Raw genomic sequence first — 18,071 nt, 5'->3', positions numbered from 1 at the left:
AAACAGCATCAGAAAACCCTATGTAGGAGAAAAAACGCAGCAAATATTGCTGCTGTCCTGCACAGAACAGGCGGCCAGCACAACCGGAAGGGGGGGGGAATGCTGCAAAACTGCATGTAGAAACCCACCTGTAGAAAAACGCAGCACGCTAGGTGCTGCAACCTAGAAAACAGAGCAGAAAATAGGTGAGGGGGAAGTCTCAGGAGGTCAAGCTGCAATGGAGAAGATGCCTGGAAGAGGCAGGCGACCAGTAACAACCTGAGAAAAAAACGCAGATCTGTCCACCTGCTGAAAACGCAAAAACACAGGAGGGAGAGGAGGGAGCATCCAGCACTGTTCTTCACCAGCGCTCTGATGCCATGATAGAATGTGCAGCGGAAGAAGGGAAAGTGGAAACACAGGAGAGAGAGTGAGAGAGAGAAAGAAGAAAGAAAGAAAGATATATTAACGTCTACGAGAGGCCAAAGTCGGCCTATGAGACAAAAAATAATACAACTGTGTTCTTCCGGTCATCGGAAGAAAAGAAACAAAAGAAAAAGTGTGCATGTGTCTGGATACAACTGTGAATCATCATGGATCGGTGGAGCCCATATACAAACAATGTAAGGGGGGTGGGGATGTGGATGGAGTGCTAAGGCAAGATGCATCTCTATATGCTGAAGGGGTGGTACAAGCATGCTATGCAGATCTATGTCTAACTCCATCCAGTGCCATAAGAGGGATATAAGATATCATACATCGCCGATGCTGAGGCTGTGAATGGCATGAACATGTACCGTGAGTCTGAATGAAAGCGAGCTAGCCTCTCCTGTGTCTCCATCTGGTGTCTCATTCGGATAGCTGCTATCTCTCGGTGACGGAGTCGGGGTGCTCTATGTCCAGTCTGTCTAGGTCTCCTCCTGGCTCTCAATTCCTCTGCTCTCTGTGCGGTCACCCCACGTGGTACCTCAGCTAGCACTGGCATAGCTCTCTGGAAGAAATCTGTGAGCTGGGACTGTCTCCCACCCCTAGTGGGAGCGGGTGTCTGGAGGAAACACAGGTGGAACCTACTCTCAATATCATCACCAAAAGGAATACATGTCCCGAGCAAGGGGAGAAAACCTCGTATGTGAGGGACTGTAGCAAACAATGCTAAGCAAGCAGTGAAGAATGAGGGAGGCAAGCCAGCTATATATATGCCTGTATGATGGTAGCCGACTATGTGAGAGAGAGAGGGAGAGGAAACACAGGTGGAACCTACTCTCAATATCATCACCAAAAGGAATACATGTCCCGAGCAAGGCGAGAAAACCTCGTATGTGAGGGACTGTAGCAAACAATGCTAAGCAAGCAGTGAAGAATGAGGGAGGCAAGCCAGCTATATATATGCCTGTATGATGGTAGCCGACTAGGGAAAAAGGTCCTCCATGACTAGGGAAAAAAGCCCAAGACTCCATAAAATGGGGAATAATATGGGAAAACATATGTGAGGTGTGACTAGCCCCTCTAGCTAACATGGTCAGTCCTAGAGGCTAAAATAGGACACCAAACAGGAAGCCAACAAGAAGGGGACGATGTCTAACATATACATGATGTTATACTAGTTCATTTTCCCATGGATGAGCCACATGGGCTGGTTTACATGTTTTGGCACTCATGGATGCGACATAGAGGCTGTTATACAGGTTTATTAGTTCATGGATGACCCACATGGGCTGGTTTACAGGTTTATGAGTTCATGGATGAGCCACATGGGCTAGTTTACAGGTTTATGTGCTTGTGGAAGAGCCATATGGGCTGTCATACAAGTTTATGTGCGTATGGAAGAGCCATGTGGGCTGTTATACATGTTTGTGTGCCTATGGAAGGACATGTTGGATAGCCATATCGGATGAAGGAAGGGTTTATGATTGTATATGGATAATCCGACGTCTCCCATGGGGGACCCTAAGGACCCACCCCTTATGGGAGTGATGAGTACCATGAGGAGCACCCTTGTCTATTTATAGGCCCCTTCATAAAGACTTGGCAAACTGGCCGACTGCTGGTCGGCCAGTCTACAGTACAATAAATGCCTTTAAATACTGTTCGACTGGGCTTCTTCATGTGTCATGATGCGCGTGCAGCCCACCTTGTCCTCTGGTTGTTTAGCCGACCACCCTGTAAGCACCCGACAGCAGTTCCTGTACAGCCGACAGCTCTTGTCTTAGCCGACTGTCCTTCTTACATTCTAACGCAGCTGACAGGTCATCCTTCAATGCCTTCCATGCCCCTGCTTCAAGTCTCACACTGCCAAACAGCACTCTGTGTCCATGTCCTAATTCTAATGGTCTTTTTCTTGGCTGCCCCTTCTGGAATATCTCTGAGAATGTCCATGGCATTTTATGCACACGACAAGAGGTTGTATTGGACACAAGGGCCCCCTCTTGAGTGGAGGGAGAGGATGATTTCTTGGGATGAAATTGGTCATGCAACCTAGCAAAACGCAAGAGTTGGCATTCACACTCATATAGGCTAGGCATAGGCTCTAAACTAATGGTCTGTGCGACAAAAGTAAAGAAGCTAAGAGGCAACTTGTTTAGAAGAGTGATAACGTGATCTTCTTGGGACTTGGCAGAGCTAGCGGTGGCAAACTCGGCGTTAAGGCGCCGATATTCAGCAACTTTGACGGTCTGGTCATCCCCTTCTTTGATAGAGAAAATTTGAATTTGATGCTCAAGTTCAATGTGACGCCGCGTACGATCACGTGCGGCATATCTCTCGGCGAGGTGTGTCCATCTGTCAGAGACATAGGGGAACTGCTTGAGTTGAGAATGGAACTTGGGCAGGAGGCCTTGCACGAGCTCCACTATAACAGTGGCATTTCTAGCCTCCCAATGGCTGATGACGTCAGGAGGAACTAGAGAAGGGTGGGGTTTTGGTTCAAGGCCCTTGACGAGGTTCCAGGAACCTTGGGATGTGAAAACTTGTTCCATAAGATTAGCCTAGGTTGTATAATTAGACCCGTTAAAACGAGCTTTGTGAAAGCATTTCTGGACATGGAAACATGAAAGGAAGATGGTGGGGGAGTCCAGGAAGGCTGGTGGCCATATCTAGAGTGTAAGTGTTGAGGAGAGAAACCCGATAGTCCATCAAGACCAAGCATGGATGAAGGACCTGTCGAGGGTGCTCCATAAGATGGAATCAAGTTTTGGGTACTCATCATAGGAGGAATACTAGGTTGAGGTACGAACCCTGGAGAGGGCACATAATTGGGAAAAACACCAGTGCCAAAGATGGGTTGGTAAACCACCTGATACCCTGGAATGCTGGGTGAGACCGTAGTGCCAGAGGGCGTCGTGTTAAAAGCTAACTAGGATGGGTAGAAACCATACGCAGGACCCAAAAGAGGTGCAGGCAGTGATGACTGCATGCGAACACTAGTAGGAAGAGGTATGGGTTGGGAGGGAGGGTTTTGAGTTTGGATTTGGGCAGTATTCCATAACACATTAGGAGTTGAACAGAAAGTGAACCAGAGGAGAAAACAATGTTACCTCCTTGAACACTGGAAGTCGGAGAGTGAGTTATACTCCTAGACCCTCCTCTATTAGGGTTCACAAAATGCCAGGGATCGAGGGTAGTTGATGGTACTGTTTGTTGAACCTGTGCCACAGAAGAAGATACCCATGCAGAGTTAGGAACATACGTACTAATAGGCACATACGAACGCGGTCACCGACAGAGATGATGATGGATCTCCGAACGATCGAGGAGGTACGTGTCCTTCTTGAGAAAGAGTCTCGTACTATCGAAGTCCAGTTTGTAAGGTAGAATGAGAAGCAAAGCTCTCCAGTTGAGGCTAAATACCTGGGTCCACTACTGGCACTGTGGGCATGTATCCTCCTCTGGAAGTAACGACTGATAAGCTTGGAGAAGAAAAACCATACGCCAAGGGTGAAGAGGGTGAGTGGGTAAAAGTAGGCTGGTCGTCTCCCAATGAAAGACCTCGAACAGGGCTCTAGCGAATGAGGAGTTCCATCTTGTGTGTCATCTATATCGGAATAAGGGGAGTCGGTATGTGGTATGAAAAGCTGATTCTCCAGAATCGAGGGTAGACGATCCATGGTGTGTTCTTTCTAGGTCTTCAATCCCTTTCCTCACGATCGCTCTGATACCATGTGAGGGCAAAAGAGACCAAAGGACCAAATATATGAAAGATCAGAGTAAAACACATAGCATGCAATGGTGATGTGAATATAAAAGATGAAGTCCAATACAGGAGCTCTATGTGAGACTCCGGATAAGCAGAAAGAACTGCTGTCCCATAAAACGCGGTTAACAAAGCTGGAGTGACCCTGATGAAGGCGCCGATATAAGCCTGAAGCAAACACCGAAGACCACTTGATGTAGACGATGAAGTGAGCCTGATGTAGGCGATGTAGTTCAGCAACAGTAGGTGATGTTAACGCTGCTTTAAGCTTGATGAAGGTGACGAAGTCAGCCTGATGTAGGTGATGCAGGAGAACCTGATGTAGGAGGCGAAAGTGCTGCGGAGAGGCTGATGTAGGCGCCCAGACCAATAGCAGTTAACGCTGCTGCGCATAAACTGGTTGTAGACGGTGACAATTTGCAGTAAACGCAGCGTATGAACTGGCTGTAGGCGACCCGTGTGCTGACCAGCAGGAGATGGCGATGCAGTTGTGAGGCGACCAGGGCACAAGCGTTGGAGCGCTGATGTGAGGCGACCAGGGCATGAGCGATGGAACGCTGCTGTGAAGAGAAACGCTGATGCGCCTGGTCCACGAAGGTTGGTTGTTGAGAACACGAGAAGGGTCTCATATTTATATGAGAATTTTAATGACCAGCATAGAAGTCGGCCCTTTTTGGGCTGCCTGTTTTAGGTATATTTTCACACAGTGATTAAATGCCGAAATGTTTAATTATGCTCATGGTCAACGCTATGCACGCTCACTCTCGCGCTTCCCAGACGAGTTACACTTACCACCATGAAACCTTGAACTATTAGCTTCAAGAGAGATTGTATATTCCAAAAAAGTTAGTAAATGAACATCTCCATGGGCTTATAAACTTGGCCCCTTCCATACTACACTTATTAATGTCTCTTTTACACCAGTCCATGGCCTTTGGCCCATACCATTATTTACATGGCATTAATAGCTTTGTTACACCAAATGTCTCCAAGAGATGTTGTAGATATCTATACTGGCTGCAAGATCCATACTAAACCGGTGTGAACCTGGAAGCACCCCCTTGCCTTAGGCTTGGGCGGAGGACTTGTTTTATGTTGTTTTTATCCTTGGTACTTGGAAATTTGGTGCAAGAGCACCCTCTTCATGTATCTTTAAATACTCCCTGTAATAAAGTTTTTAGGAAGGGGGGGGGGTTGGGGCGGCCCGTTCCGGACCCATTGTGTTGTCAAGTTTTCCAAATCTTTTATACTCACTAAACTGAGTGTGGTTGTAATTGGTAAAAGTTATCTGTACTTACTATCTTTAATGTGAAGTTTAATATTCCTGGGACCACCCACCTCGGTTTTAGAGCCGGCTCCTCACACACCTGCATTGGGACCCGTGGGGAGTGGACTTGGCGTGATCCAGCTAAAAAGGAGGAGACACTGGGTACCCCTTTCTTCGCATACACCGTACGGCTAGGTTGCATGATTTAGATTCCTGATGTTGAGGGCACCTTGGCAGTCACAGGGTCTCTCACAACGTTTTCTCTCAGATTTTTGGAAGAGGCTTTGGGACAGTTTTGAGCCTCTAAAGATCACCCTCTTTCTTTGGTTGTTGGTACACCGGAGTTTGGCAATTGGCCATTTGCGGTTGACCAGCTGCTTGTCCAAGGTGCAGCCACCCTCAGGAGTCTCAGTGACATTGTCTTTGGGATTGCCCGAAGGCTTGTCAAATTTCTACACGTTTCATGATGGACAGGACCTTGACGTGCATCATTTCATGGGGCATTGTCACTTGGGCCACTGAGGCTGGGCTAGTCATGGCCTACGAGGAGGAAGGTGGGGGGCTAGCCCTTCAGGTCTCTCACCTTGCATTTCAGCAGTATCAGTCCGATCCCATCCACTGATCATTGGACTTTGGGTTCATGCCAGAGATGGGAGAGCTGTGGCAGCATTGCAGCTTGGCACATCTGGCAAGCTAGATGTAGCGAAGCCATCGAAGGCACCCACACTCCTCCTACAGAGTCCATTAGGAGCATTTGGCTTGATATCATTCATACCCTCTGCGGCCAATGGGGGAAGTTACAGGGTGGCTCTGATCGCATGCGAAAGTGGCGGGAAGCCTTTTTGAGGCTCTGGCAACTTGGTCCTTTCCTCACAGATAGAGGTGCTGAGCCCACTTGGCACTACAGACCACCTGTGTGGTTATTCCCTCCCCCTCCCCTCCCCCTGTATGAGATAGCCTTCTCCTCATAGAGCGGCTAGCCAGAGGAGAAGAGTTTCTTTCTCCACCCCTTGAGTTCTTGATCCTCACCCCGCTCATGGTGGGGAGTTTGTATCTCGCCCTTCGTGGTTGTATTTAGCACTTGGTGGCTGTTTTTTTGTTAACTAATGGAAGGATCTTTTTCCCGGAAGAAAAAAACATTCTAGTGCTCTCTTTACTTCCGCTCTATGCACACTCTATCACTCTCCAGACCCAACTGTGGTATCAAAGCAGGGAATAGTTAGTGTTGCTGCTGTCGTGCGCCTACAATTCCGTCGGGGATGTTTGCTGTTCATAGAGCATCTGGCCGTTACTGGGGCTACATTGTGCTCCTGTTGATGGGGGGAGGGGTTTGGGTGGTTGTGCTCCTCTTGTTGGTGGGGGAGGCAGCCATGTCTATTTGAGAGAGCCCTGTGGTAATTAGACAATTCCTTCTTGTTCACAGCTGGTATGCGCCTGGTCGTTCTGTTTCAGGGGGGTGTTGGAAGAAAAGAGCTCCCTCCTCTCTGGACACATGGCAGCTTGTGGAGTTATCCCTTAGGCGCTTCAAATTGACCCTAGGGAGGGTATAAGGCTGGAAAAGAAGTAGGAGCCTGGCATCCGCGTGCACGCCTTTTAGGGCATGCCAGTGCTTGGTGGATGGCTAGGTGGGAGTCCTCTCGCTCGAGACCCAACAATTGGGACTGTATATTCAGTTTCTGGGCTGCTGTTTGTACAGTTTGTACATATGTCTGTAGAGTTCTTTACACGTCCGTATAGTCTGTACCACTTTCATACTATCATAAACTGCTCATGTACAGCATGTTTCTACCCTGTACCGGCTGATTTATAGTTTGTACCAGCTGCACCGGCTGATCACTGTTTGTACCAGTTGAACCAGATGATGTACCAGCTATACTGGCTGATTTACTGGTTGTACCAGCTGTACCGGATACGTATTGACTGATTTATTGTTTGTTTCTCTATTTTTGGACTCTGTCTAAGCTGAAAAAGGCAGATTTCTACCTCATCGGGACTATATATTCAGTTTCCAAGCAATATACACATGGTTTTTAGGCTATACCAGCTGAGTTATGTGATGTACCGTCTGTTGGGCACTGATAACCACCTGATTTAATTGATGTACCAAGTGTACCTGGTGATCTAATCGATGTACCAGCTGATTTATGTGATGTGCCATCTGTTGGGCACTCATAACGGGATGTTGATACCCTGTTTCTAGTGTGGGTTGCATATGAACCAGTTTGTGCAAGTGTACCCGACTATACACACATGTACTTGCAGTTATTTATGGAGGCCGGCTGTATTGGGTGTTGGATTAAGGGTTTGTTTGTATGGGCAAGATCACCCCCACGGCAGGTGGAGGATGACATATGTTTATGGTATTTTTGGCCTATGTTAAAATCCCCCTTGTGTCTAGAATATTGGGGATTTGCATCTAAATAATCGGGTCATTTTCATGTGAAGAATAGAAAAGCCCAAATGCTTGTACAGAATAAAATACTCCTTGGCTAATAAAATATTCCAAAGAGGGGGGAGGGGGGGAGGTCGGTCTATTTTGGTCTCAGTGTGGAGTAACTTGTTCATTTCTTTCAGTATTTTGAGTTTGGTATTGTGGCTGTTAGTTAAGTGTTTAACCATATTAATGGACTAAGTGGTATGAAACCCCTCTGGGCCAAGCTACACTGCTTGTTGCCAAAGTCATCAAACTGCATGACCAATAGTTCCTTCAATTTTAGTACATTTTATCTTTTTAAATAGTTGCAAAGATTGCCTGTTTTGTAGTCGACTTTGCACCTTGCCCATCCGCCTATGTTATGTTTGACCTATTGTTGGGTGGCTTTTTCCTAAAATCAATGAATTCAGCCTACAAGTCTATTACCATTTAGTTTCAAAACTAGTGCTATGGTACAATAATGCCATATGCAACACAAGATCGTGGCATGTGATGGATTAGAACATGCTTGAGTAGGGTTAATGAAGTACTTAAACATGCTTAATTTAGAAAGCAAGGAGAAGGGTTTCACTAAATGTGTGCAAGATTGGTTCTTTTCTATTTTTTAATTTGAATGTCGTTGACTTTGGGTGTCACAACATTGAAGTAGTAGAGGAATATAATTGATACCTTGTTTTGTGGGTTTCTAGCAGTAATGTCAGAAGATATGGTGAAAGATGGATACAATGACATTGTTAATATCGACGTTTCACCGGTTGTCATTGAGGCAATGCAGAAAAAGTATATCAATGTGTGTCAACTCAAATGTATCCAATTTTTTGAAGATTGAGGTTTGATACTGTGCCTAGAGGCAGTGACGATAATAAGGTTGCAGTCTCACAACATAAAAAAAAGGATATAATAGGTGGAGAGATGCTAACCTGTGGAAACGTAAGCAATATGTGTCCTTGATTAACTCATACAGATATGACCATGGATGTTCTGGATTTGTCCTCCTTTGATGATTGCACCTTTGACTCTGTCATTGACAAAGGTATGTCACTTCAGGTTGAGTGCTTTCCAAGCTTAGTCAAAATTGGCTCAAAACAGCTGGTAGTGGACAGCAATGAGGTAACAATTGGATTTAGCACATGTTCGCCTGCAGGTACTCTCGACTCAATAATGGTACAAAACTGGAGCTTGCGCAACTGCAGTGGCACGCCACGTCTAGTCTCAATTCTTAGGAGTAGCCTGAGTGCTTGTGAGGGATTTGAATTCTGATTCCCAGTATTATAATCATGTTATAAGGTAGTTACTTTGCTGATTATTTTGGGCAGTGTGGAGTGGGTGCGCCGTATAATGCAGCAATCATGTTAGCTGAGATTAGCAGGTCCTGTTCTTTGCAGTTCTATTCCCGGCAGTGCCTGCTGAAAGAAGAAAGCCTCTTCTGTATTATTCTCACCAAACTTTGTAAATAAATACACACAGATGATATTTCTAACAGCAGAAAGCTTATGCTTCATCGTACTTATCTGTGGTTGCTTCCTCTCTATGGCATGTTTCCAGGGTACTGAAGCCCGGTGGTGTTTATATGCTGGTATAACTGATTTGTTTTCTTTGCACTGTTTTCATTGAGCCTTTTGCTTCTTCTGATGTATTTGTGTTTTCTCTGGGGATGGGTATACTGGCATTTGAAATGCAGATCACCTACGGGGATCCTCGATTGCGAATGCCACATTTAAACAGGAATACTTTTGGCTGGAGCATTAGTCTATATGTTATACGTAAGTTCTTTGAGACAACGTTTATTGTTTTATGGAAAGGTCCTCTTTAGAGTTTGCAGGCTAGTGTCATACAATATAAGATTGAAAACGTGTGCTGTATGCACTTACATTGGTGTTGGAGCAGTGTGTGGATGAGATTATTCCAAATGGGGCTAACGACCTTGGGAATAGAAAAAAATGTTATTACTGCGTGCCCTCTTCATAGTAGAGAGAAGGATTTGTGTCACCATTGTAATGTTACTGCACGCCCCAACTTCCAAGTGATGAAGCTGGCCCTTGGTTGGCCATCAGTCGTGCCATTTGGTACTACATCCTTTGTGTGTCCAGACAATTCATAAGCAACGGCGTTATGACTTGTTTGGCCTGCCCGTTATAGCTGGGGACACCCAGGCCAACGTGAGTCTCATACAAATAAAGAGGGCGGCCTTGTGTGGATGGTGGCTGTCCCAGGTAGGCGCTGCAAGAACTTTGAGAGGATCTGTTCTGTGATGGCCTGAACCAACCAATGAGTGCATTTGGTTGGACAGTGTAGCTAAAGCCACTGCATTGTTGCAAAAAGGAGGGCGTGGATGCTTAGGATAGCTAGCAGGTCGTGCCAGTGCCACTCTTCAGGGTCTCATTGCACATGAGCCAGGGTGAGTTCTCCATAACAAAGGATCCTTGAAAAAATAAATTGGTGAAGGGTTGATGCAAGAGGTACGCCCACACCACCATGAAAAGGTCGATGCTTGAGGTACGCCTAAGGCAGCCCACCACACAGGCAAGTTGGACAAGCACACATAAGTCTACGGCAGAAGTGGCCTTCAAGATGAGGAGCAGCTGTTCTTCTTGACAATGGTGAAAACCAAAGGGGTTCCACCTTTTATGGAGAGTGAGGATCCAAAGCTAAATCTTTCAAGGGAAGAAGGTGATTATCCATAGAGGAGAGGGGATTGGCGTGTGAAAAGTGGATGGCAGCTTGACGGTGAGAGGGTCATCATTGCATCACTTAGACCTTTCTTTGAAGTTGGGTGGGCCTATTAGTGGGTGTCAGAGGTGCAAAACCTTCCGCCTAAAAGTTGGCAGGTTGGCAAGAATTGCTGCTTCCATGGTACATGAGTTTCAACAGAAGCACTTTAATTGAGAAGTAGAGAGAAAAGGCAGAAGTGGAGCTTGCATGGTACAGTATGGGGTCCCAACCAGACCCCTCTGGTGTGCTTTAATTATGCAAGTGAAATGAAGTACAAAACTTTGCAAGAACTTTCCACAGATGGACTGACCTGAACTGAGTGTTTGTCCATCAGAGAACACCTGTAAGGACTCAACTTTGGCTACCCAGGACTGGCCTGAACTGGTCATCCCTTTCCTGGTTTCTGGATACACCTTCTGGGCCTTGCACTTTCTTCCACACAGGCTGGAGATTTGTGGTTGTCTTCGACTAAACTGGCATGAGCTTCAGTAGTGGATCTGCCCCAGGGTTGACTCCTCTATGCCTTGCGCTATGCTCTACTAATGGAGGTTGGGCATGAGTGATGGGATCTAGGGTATTCCTAGGGCCCCTTGCATAGTGGTCTATCCTGGGGGCATGGAGCTGGCTGACTAAGAGCATCGAAAAGAGTGCCCCAAATGGTGCCTAGTTGGTCCTTGTCCTTGGGCGCCTAGGTTCCTTGGGCCTGGACCAAACCATGGCCCGTGCTCAATCATGTTGCCCACAGCCCATGGCTTTGATTTCCATCTCCCTCTTTTTGGTGTCATTAGTGCTGCCTTATATGGGTTCATACACACCGACTATTTTCCCTAAACCTAACACCTCTTGTCGGACTGTCTGGGCATCCAACAATAGGTCTAATAAGTGTCTGGGCAGCCTTGTACAACATTATATCTTTGAAGTGGGTTACAACTTCATGTGCGGGACTTGGACATTCGACTTGACACTAACTTGACCTAGACTTAGATGGTGCCTGGCAACTTGTCTCTGGACAAGGGCTCACAGTTTGCATAGTGCCCATTGAAAAGTGTGATATGCAGCGGAAGTCTTTATATTGGAAGATCATGTCACACAAATGCTCACACCGTCTTCTGTATCCTGAGTTTCGTGACTTTAGCAATCCATTTCAATACTTCAAACTTTAAAGAGATGAGAGAGAGATATGAGAACTGTACACCAGATTGGGTCCCGAATTACCTACTGAAGGGCCCCTATCCCGATAACGAGATAGTATTTGCTTTATTTCTTTAGAGAGAATGACTGTGGACTGTAGATAAGCCAAACGCAAGATCTTGGAGGATCGGAGAGTGGCTGATCTGTACACTGCTGTAGAAACACCTCGATGACCTGATCTCGAGCCTATGCACTCTTCCCAAGGGCATGAGGAAGGACTGCACACCTGAGGCTGAGAGAAGAAGGTGGTGGACTGTTCTACACTATGTTAGAATGCTGAAAACACTTATGAATGCTGTGTTACCTTCACCAGATGACTGCTGCATGTATGGCTGATGCACAGAAGGCTGGATACTGATGCAAACTGCAGATTCAGGGCTGGAAACTGCTGTAGACTGTTGATTCAGGGCTGGAAACTGCTGTGGACAGAAACGCAGACCTGTAGGGAACTGATGGACTGAAACGCATGAAATACAGGTGCTGCTGGACAGAAAAAACGCAAGGATCTGATCCTGCTGGAAAACACAGGCTGCTGGACAGAAACGCTGAAGGACTAGTCGCTGCTGATTTCTGGCGTTGATCTGAGGTAGGGCTGTAGGCTGAATAAGGGACTGTGGTGGACTGAATCAAGGCTGCTTTGATGCTGAAAACAGGCTGATTGGAGGCTGATAGCAGGCGCCTAGGGCTGTATGAAGCAAGGGGTTCTCAAGGGCTGGAGAAGCAAGCTTATGAGCTCCAAGGGCTGGATTAGTCTAGGGCTGAAGGCAATGATGCTCCTAGGGCTGAGGAGGAGAGCTCAATGCAAATAATGCTAAATAAATACTAATAAATATGGAAAAAATACCAGATAAATCCCAGTAAATTCCCTAAGGCTTCGGGGATGTTCTAAATGATGCACAGGCATATGAATGCATATTATGCAGGATGCAGAGTGCTTTCTGATGCAAACCCTAAGGCTTCTACTGACTCTACATGCATGAATGATTCTCTCCAAGTGGGTTAAGGGACTTGACTGACTGACTGACCCGCTAAGGCTGAGGAATGACCTACGTAGCTCGTGCCTGACTTATCCTGGACTGAGGATGTACAATGGGGTCACGGCGTACGACAATTATCATCCTATTGGGTTCTAAAAATGTACAACTGATGCACTTCTGATGATGAGCCATCTTGTCACCATGCACTGAGTGCAGAGTGCATGTGACAAAAAGGTATTCTGAGAGTACTAAATGTAGCATTATGTCGATGTGGCACCCTACTACAGCGGGTGTGCGTGACATCCCCTCAGGCTTAATTTGTTCTTCTGGACAACAATGCTAGTAGGTAAAATGGTGTGCTCTAGGATCATACTTGAACTGAGTCTTATCTTCACACATAGGCGAGGACCCCCTATGTTTGGTATCCATTGATGAATGATGGTCTTGGTCTTCATGGTTCTTGTTACATTGGGTGGATGCTAAAGTGTCTAGGCACATTTGAAGCCTGGACATCCTTAACATTGCTTGTGTCCGGCATTCTCCTTAGCTCGTCTTTGTGCACTTTTTCTCTTGCATGTTACAGACTTCATGAGAACACTCATTCTCACGATTAGCAACATGGTTAGCTATATGGAAATGAGTAGTAGTAAAAGCCACACTACTAGGACTCTACTAACTAATTGTGATTGCAATGGAGGGTGAAACTTAGTACATGAGACTTTGGGTGGCACTCCCCGAATACTTCAACCATGCTGAAACCAGAGAATGAAGAAAACAAAACAGGGGGAGCTAGAGTGCTCCTGCAAACGATACACGAACACCGATTGGCCCCAAAACGTAGTGGCGCCCCTTGTGGTATTTCTTTAATTGATTAGAAGAGCTTTGATTACAACATGGTTGGGAACCAACCGGCACAGAAGAACACTTCAAACCTGTCAGGAATCTATAAACTCAAGCCAAGGAGAAAGGAACCAATACCATAGCCAAACTCCTCCATGAACACCCATCCAGTTTCTGTACCATGGCCTCATGTTCCCTCGGCATCCATAAAACAGTTCTAGCTATTGTCCACATCAAAAGACTCTCACACATTGAGTCCTACATACAGAAGCTTTCTCCCATGATCAGGTTTGCCACAACTACCCATAGTCTCTCACCCTATGAGCAACACACATCCTGATACGTCCAGTGCTCCTGTCTCTCGGTAAAAAGGACTGCAATCTGTTTCCATAAGAGAACTCTCGTTACAACCAACATACCATGTAGTAGGAACATCTGTACAACACCTTCCTGCTTTCTTAAAGATCTTCTCCATCTCAATCATGGATTCCTCAACCCTTTTACCAAACAGCAGTAGGGCTGTACCGAACCATATGTCCTCCCTGTAACCACAGCTTGCATGTAACTAGTCTCCTTGAGAAACCTACGACCTGTTTCCATATCAAAGCAAAGACCTGTTTCCCATGAAACCGTAGACCTGCTTCCCATGAAACCATTAGGCCTGTTTCCCCTTGAAACCTTTGTCTTGTTTCCACATAGAACCATACACAACAGGGCTGTTTCCCACAGCAATAACCTGTGCTTTTTCCACAACCAAGACATGGCTGCTTTCCCACAGCAAACAGCATGTGCTTTTTCCCCATAACCAATCGAGAGAAAACATAGAGAACCTACAAGCGAACCGTGAATACACATAAGTCCAAGGTGAAGAGGAACCACACAATCTCTTCCATGAATACCAACCATGATCTGTCATCCATGGGGATGCACTGCCAGGGCTCCCTTCCCGTGGGCGATGAGTTTACAGATTAAAGCTCTGCTTGGTGTCTTGAGCTCGGTCAATGATACCAAGGCGTCCATGATGATGAGGAAGATTGATTGTGGAGATCTGGTATAGCCACTGTGGTGAGCATTCTCTCCCGTTTAGAGAACATTCCGAATCAGCTGCCCAGTCTGGCTAATGCAAGGGCAGGAGAGAGACCAGCAGGAGGTGAGGAAAACTTGCTTGACCACAGCTGCCCATCCTGTGAAGGATTCTTGTGATGCATGCCAAGGGTTGTCATCTTCTGTTCTAGAGAATTTCAATGCCCACCCACATGGCAGCCAACATTTTCGGTCAGGTGCCCCTAGGGGATCCAGTGGACCCCCTCTCCTCCCCATGCTGGTGATACCACAGGACTTGGTCACCCAAAAAACCACAGGACTTGATCCAACAGCCAAACACACAAAGCCAAGTGCGTTTTGATTCATTTAGACAGACAAAATGTAAATTGAAACCTAAAGCAGTTAAAATACCAACCTGTCACAGTTTCCACAACATGGCCTCCACAGCAGCTTTTCTTTCTGACTAGCTTGGTATCAAAGAGGTATGTAGGAAAATGGCATTAAAATGCCCATTCACATCTGTTATTGTAGTTGTTTTTCCAAGCATCAGCCAGGTGATCACCCAGCCATCTTGCTTGTACCTACATTTAATCACACTAATGGATGTGCAGCAGGGCCCACCAAATACCTGGGACCTAACCATGCCTCGAGACTCAAAATGGAAGATGATCAGCAGGATTGCCTTCAGGGCAACTCTTGGGCTACGAATGAGCACTCAGCAGAGAGCAGCTTTCTTTTGCCTCGGACCCGTGTGATGGGATTGTTTGGTGGTATAGGCTCCCAATGTGGTCCATTCCCCCTGCCCCATAACGTTTATCCTCTCCAGCAATGCCAGCCATGGAGACTCCCCCCCCCCCCAACCCTCCTCTTCTCTTCCTCTTTTCTTCCCCCCTCTTTCTTCTCTAATGTTGCAAAGATGGTGTTTTTTCATGTGAAAAACAATTATTGTGACCGATTTCATGAATAAGTGCATTCTCAGCTTCTGATTAAATTTAAATGCGGTTGGTCTTGTCATCCCATGTTTTTCAGATGTGATCCTTTCATTTTTATGAAGTCTAACCCAATCATTCCTTAATACACAGCTCAACCTGGCTCAAGGAAGGCTTTAGAGGGTTGTTCAAAAGCATACTTAGAACCAGTTTTACTCAATGGCGATGGCACCTATGCAAACAATTATGTCTTGGAGGATCTAGATTCTCACTTTGTTTACGTGTGCACGAAGGTAAGATGTTTCATCTCTTCACCCTTCTAAACACTGAAAAGTAAGGATAAAAGCTGTCTGGAACAACTGAAGTTCATGCAAAGTGCTATGATGGTGTTGGTTTGCAGGAGCCTTGATGGCAATTGGGAGAAGCTCATAGGCTTTCAAATTTATATAAGTGTGCCTTCCTTTGAAATTTATTTTCAAGTGATAGGCTTGGAGTTGTGGACATTTTAAGGATTTTTGCAAGCAAACATGCAATCATTCCAGTCAGAGGTCCCATGAATGGTGCAGATTTCTGTAACTCTTTCCCTGTAGAGGGGTTGCTCTATGTTACAAAGATCAACAGTGAGGACCCATTTGTGGAAATCTAATGTACAATTGAGGATGTTGAGTGTATCAAGAGACTTGTTCTTCTTGTAGTGATGAGGGGGGTTGGTTTGTAGGGATGAATCTCTTCAAATGAAAGAGGCCGAGGCTTGTGAATCAGTAAATGTTGAGGTATGGGTATTGTTCTACTGTTTCAATTAGATAGTTCAGAATGTTGCACCTACTTGCTAATGTCAATGCCATAAGGTGCAAACTTAGATTTAAAAATGTTTAGGCAGGAAACATTAATCTTAATAGGAGAAGACCTAATGCATGGAAACGTCAAGAGAAACATGATTGAGCCTACATTGTATTCAAAACATTCTGCCAGATAGCTATGCAAGCAGAATAGTAGAAGACACAGAAAGCATTAGCACTTAGTGCTGCGTAGGAATAAAAAGCATTTATATGTACTCTCTCAATGGGTCTTGGTTACTGTCCTTCCTTAGCTTCTATGCCTGGTGCTTGTAAAGCAAAATTAGTCATGAAGCTACTCACATTTTACTCCCTCAATGGCTTATTTCCTTAGTGCTTTGTTATGCTCACTGCAGAGGCACCATTGGTTGCAAATTACTTTTGCAATTAGTTCATCCTTTTCCTCCTTAGATCTAATGATTATAAATGTGCGTAAATTTCCATGGATAGTATGGATCATAGCTCACCCCTTTGTCATTTCTTGGCTACATAAAGCGGTAGCATGGTTATTGTATTTTTGATTATTGATTGGTACATGAGAACATCAAGATTATTTGAGGTTACAGTTCAGTTCAACATCAAGAAACCAAAGCTTTTTCTGAAAACAGGACGATTTCTTTAGTTTTTTTGTATAGGTTCTGTACCTATGGACTCTGTTAGGAATGCAGTATTATTTCTTTCAATTAATGTACAAGTAACTTGTGAAGCAGATTTGTGAAACGTGATCTACCTTATCAACAGCACCTACAACGGTATGTATGAGCACATGATTGAACTACAAAGAGGAGTTTTAAACTATTCATGATGATGTAAATAATTTTAAGGGAGAGAATGTTATATTTCCAAACTAATTGGAGTGAAAAGCTGTTAACTAAGGTTATTCAAGAGTGAAAAATGGCTGACTAAGGTCATGGGATGTACACAATGACGTCAAGTTTTGTAAGGGATGTTTCATTCCTAATAGAGCTAATCTTTAGACATTTTTATAGCTGGAGAAGCTGTTCTCGGCTCCTCGCTTTTCCTGTGTCAAATGCCACCTTTTCGATAGAGCTTTGTGGTTCCTTTTGTAGCCAAGGAGGGTAGGTTGTATCAAAAAGGCTAAGCTTGATCCATATCCCACTACCTTGTAGTATATATCCAAGCACTCTGTGTCAGACTTGTTTAGAAGTGGCTCTTGCCCACAACAACTTGAAATCAACAAGGTAAGAAACACTCTTCATCTACTATTGCAAGGCACATCTCACAGGCAGACTTCTGATGGTCAACTCGTAGAAGGACAACAAACAAACTTGAGCAGAGAGTCGAAGCTCAATGATCAGACAGAGAGAGCCCAAGAGTAGAAAGGCTTGTACTAGCTGTGATAAAAGAGACGGCAAAAATTGTGAGTCTCTCGGAGGCGATGGAGTTCTCTTGGCAGCAAGCTCACAGCAAAAGAGGGGTTCGCTCAGGTGAGGGTGGTTCCAGAGCAGGATTATGGCTTGGACACCCTTGATGCCAGGGGGATCGCACGTGGTTGCTACCATGGATGGAAAGGAGGGCATACAAATGAGCAACACAAATAGAAAGCTACGTGCTGAGGAGATGGAGCATGCCACGAGTCGAAGACTTGCAGGCGAGCGATGGCCAGGACGGCAGGAGAAAGAAGATACAGCAACACGACGACCACGACCAGA

The 18,071-nt window shown here is 45.5% G+C and overlaps 1 protein-coding gene across 2 annotated transcripts in view; it reads left to right on the top strand.

Moving 5' to 3' along the window:
• LOC147606648 (uncharacterized) overlaps nucleotides 1-16,718 on the top strand; it is a 30,651-nt gene extending 13,933 nt beyond the window's left edge. The window contains exons 2-9 of one of the 2 annotated variants that reach the window (XM_086791701.1): nucleotides 8,562-8,675; nucleotides 8,834-8,902; nucleotides 9,014-9,033; nucleotides 9,186-9,238; nucleotides 9,415-9,445; nucleotides 9,551-9,632; nucleotides 15,716-15,855; nucleotides 15,963-16,718. In XM_086791701.1, the coding sequence (XP_086647827.1) occupies nucleotides 8,562-8,675; nucleotides 8,834-8,902; nucleotides 9,014-9,033; nucleotides 9,186-9,238; nucleotides 9,415-9,445; nucleotides 9,551-9,632; nucleotides 15,716-15,855; nucleotides 15,963-15,971 (518 nt within the window). In that variant the 3' untranslated portion in view covers nucleotides 15,972-16,718. Of the gene's footprint in view, nucleotides 1-8,558; nucleotides 8,676-8,833; nucleotides 8,903-9,013; nucleotides 9,034-9,185; nucleotides 9,239-9,414; nucleotides 9,446-9,550; nucleotides 9,633-15,715; nucleotides 15,856-15,962 lie in introns of both variants that reach the window. The other variant, XM_086791700.1, reaches the window with a different exon arrangement.
• The last annotated feature ends 1,353 nt before the right edge of the window (nucleotides 16,719-18,071 follow it).

This window comes from Cibotium barometz, chromosome 57 (assembly GCF_041138505.1).
Source record: "Cibotium barometz isolate CiBa-2024 chromosome 57, ASM4113850v1, whole genome shotgun sequence".
Taxonomy (NCBI): domain Eukaryota; kingdom Viridiplantae; phylum Streptophyta; class Polypodiopsida; order Cyatheales; family Cibotiaceae; genus Cibotium; species Cibotium barometz.
The sequence above is the reverse complement of the archived record's forward strand: the minus strand, read 5'-3'. Positions and strand labels throughout refer to the sequence as shown.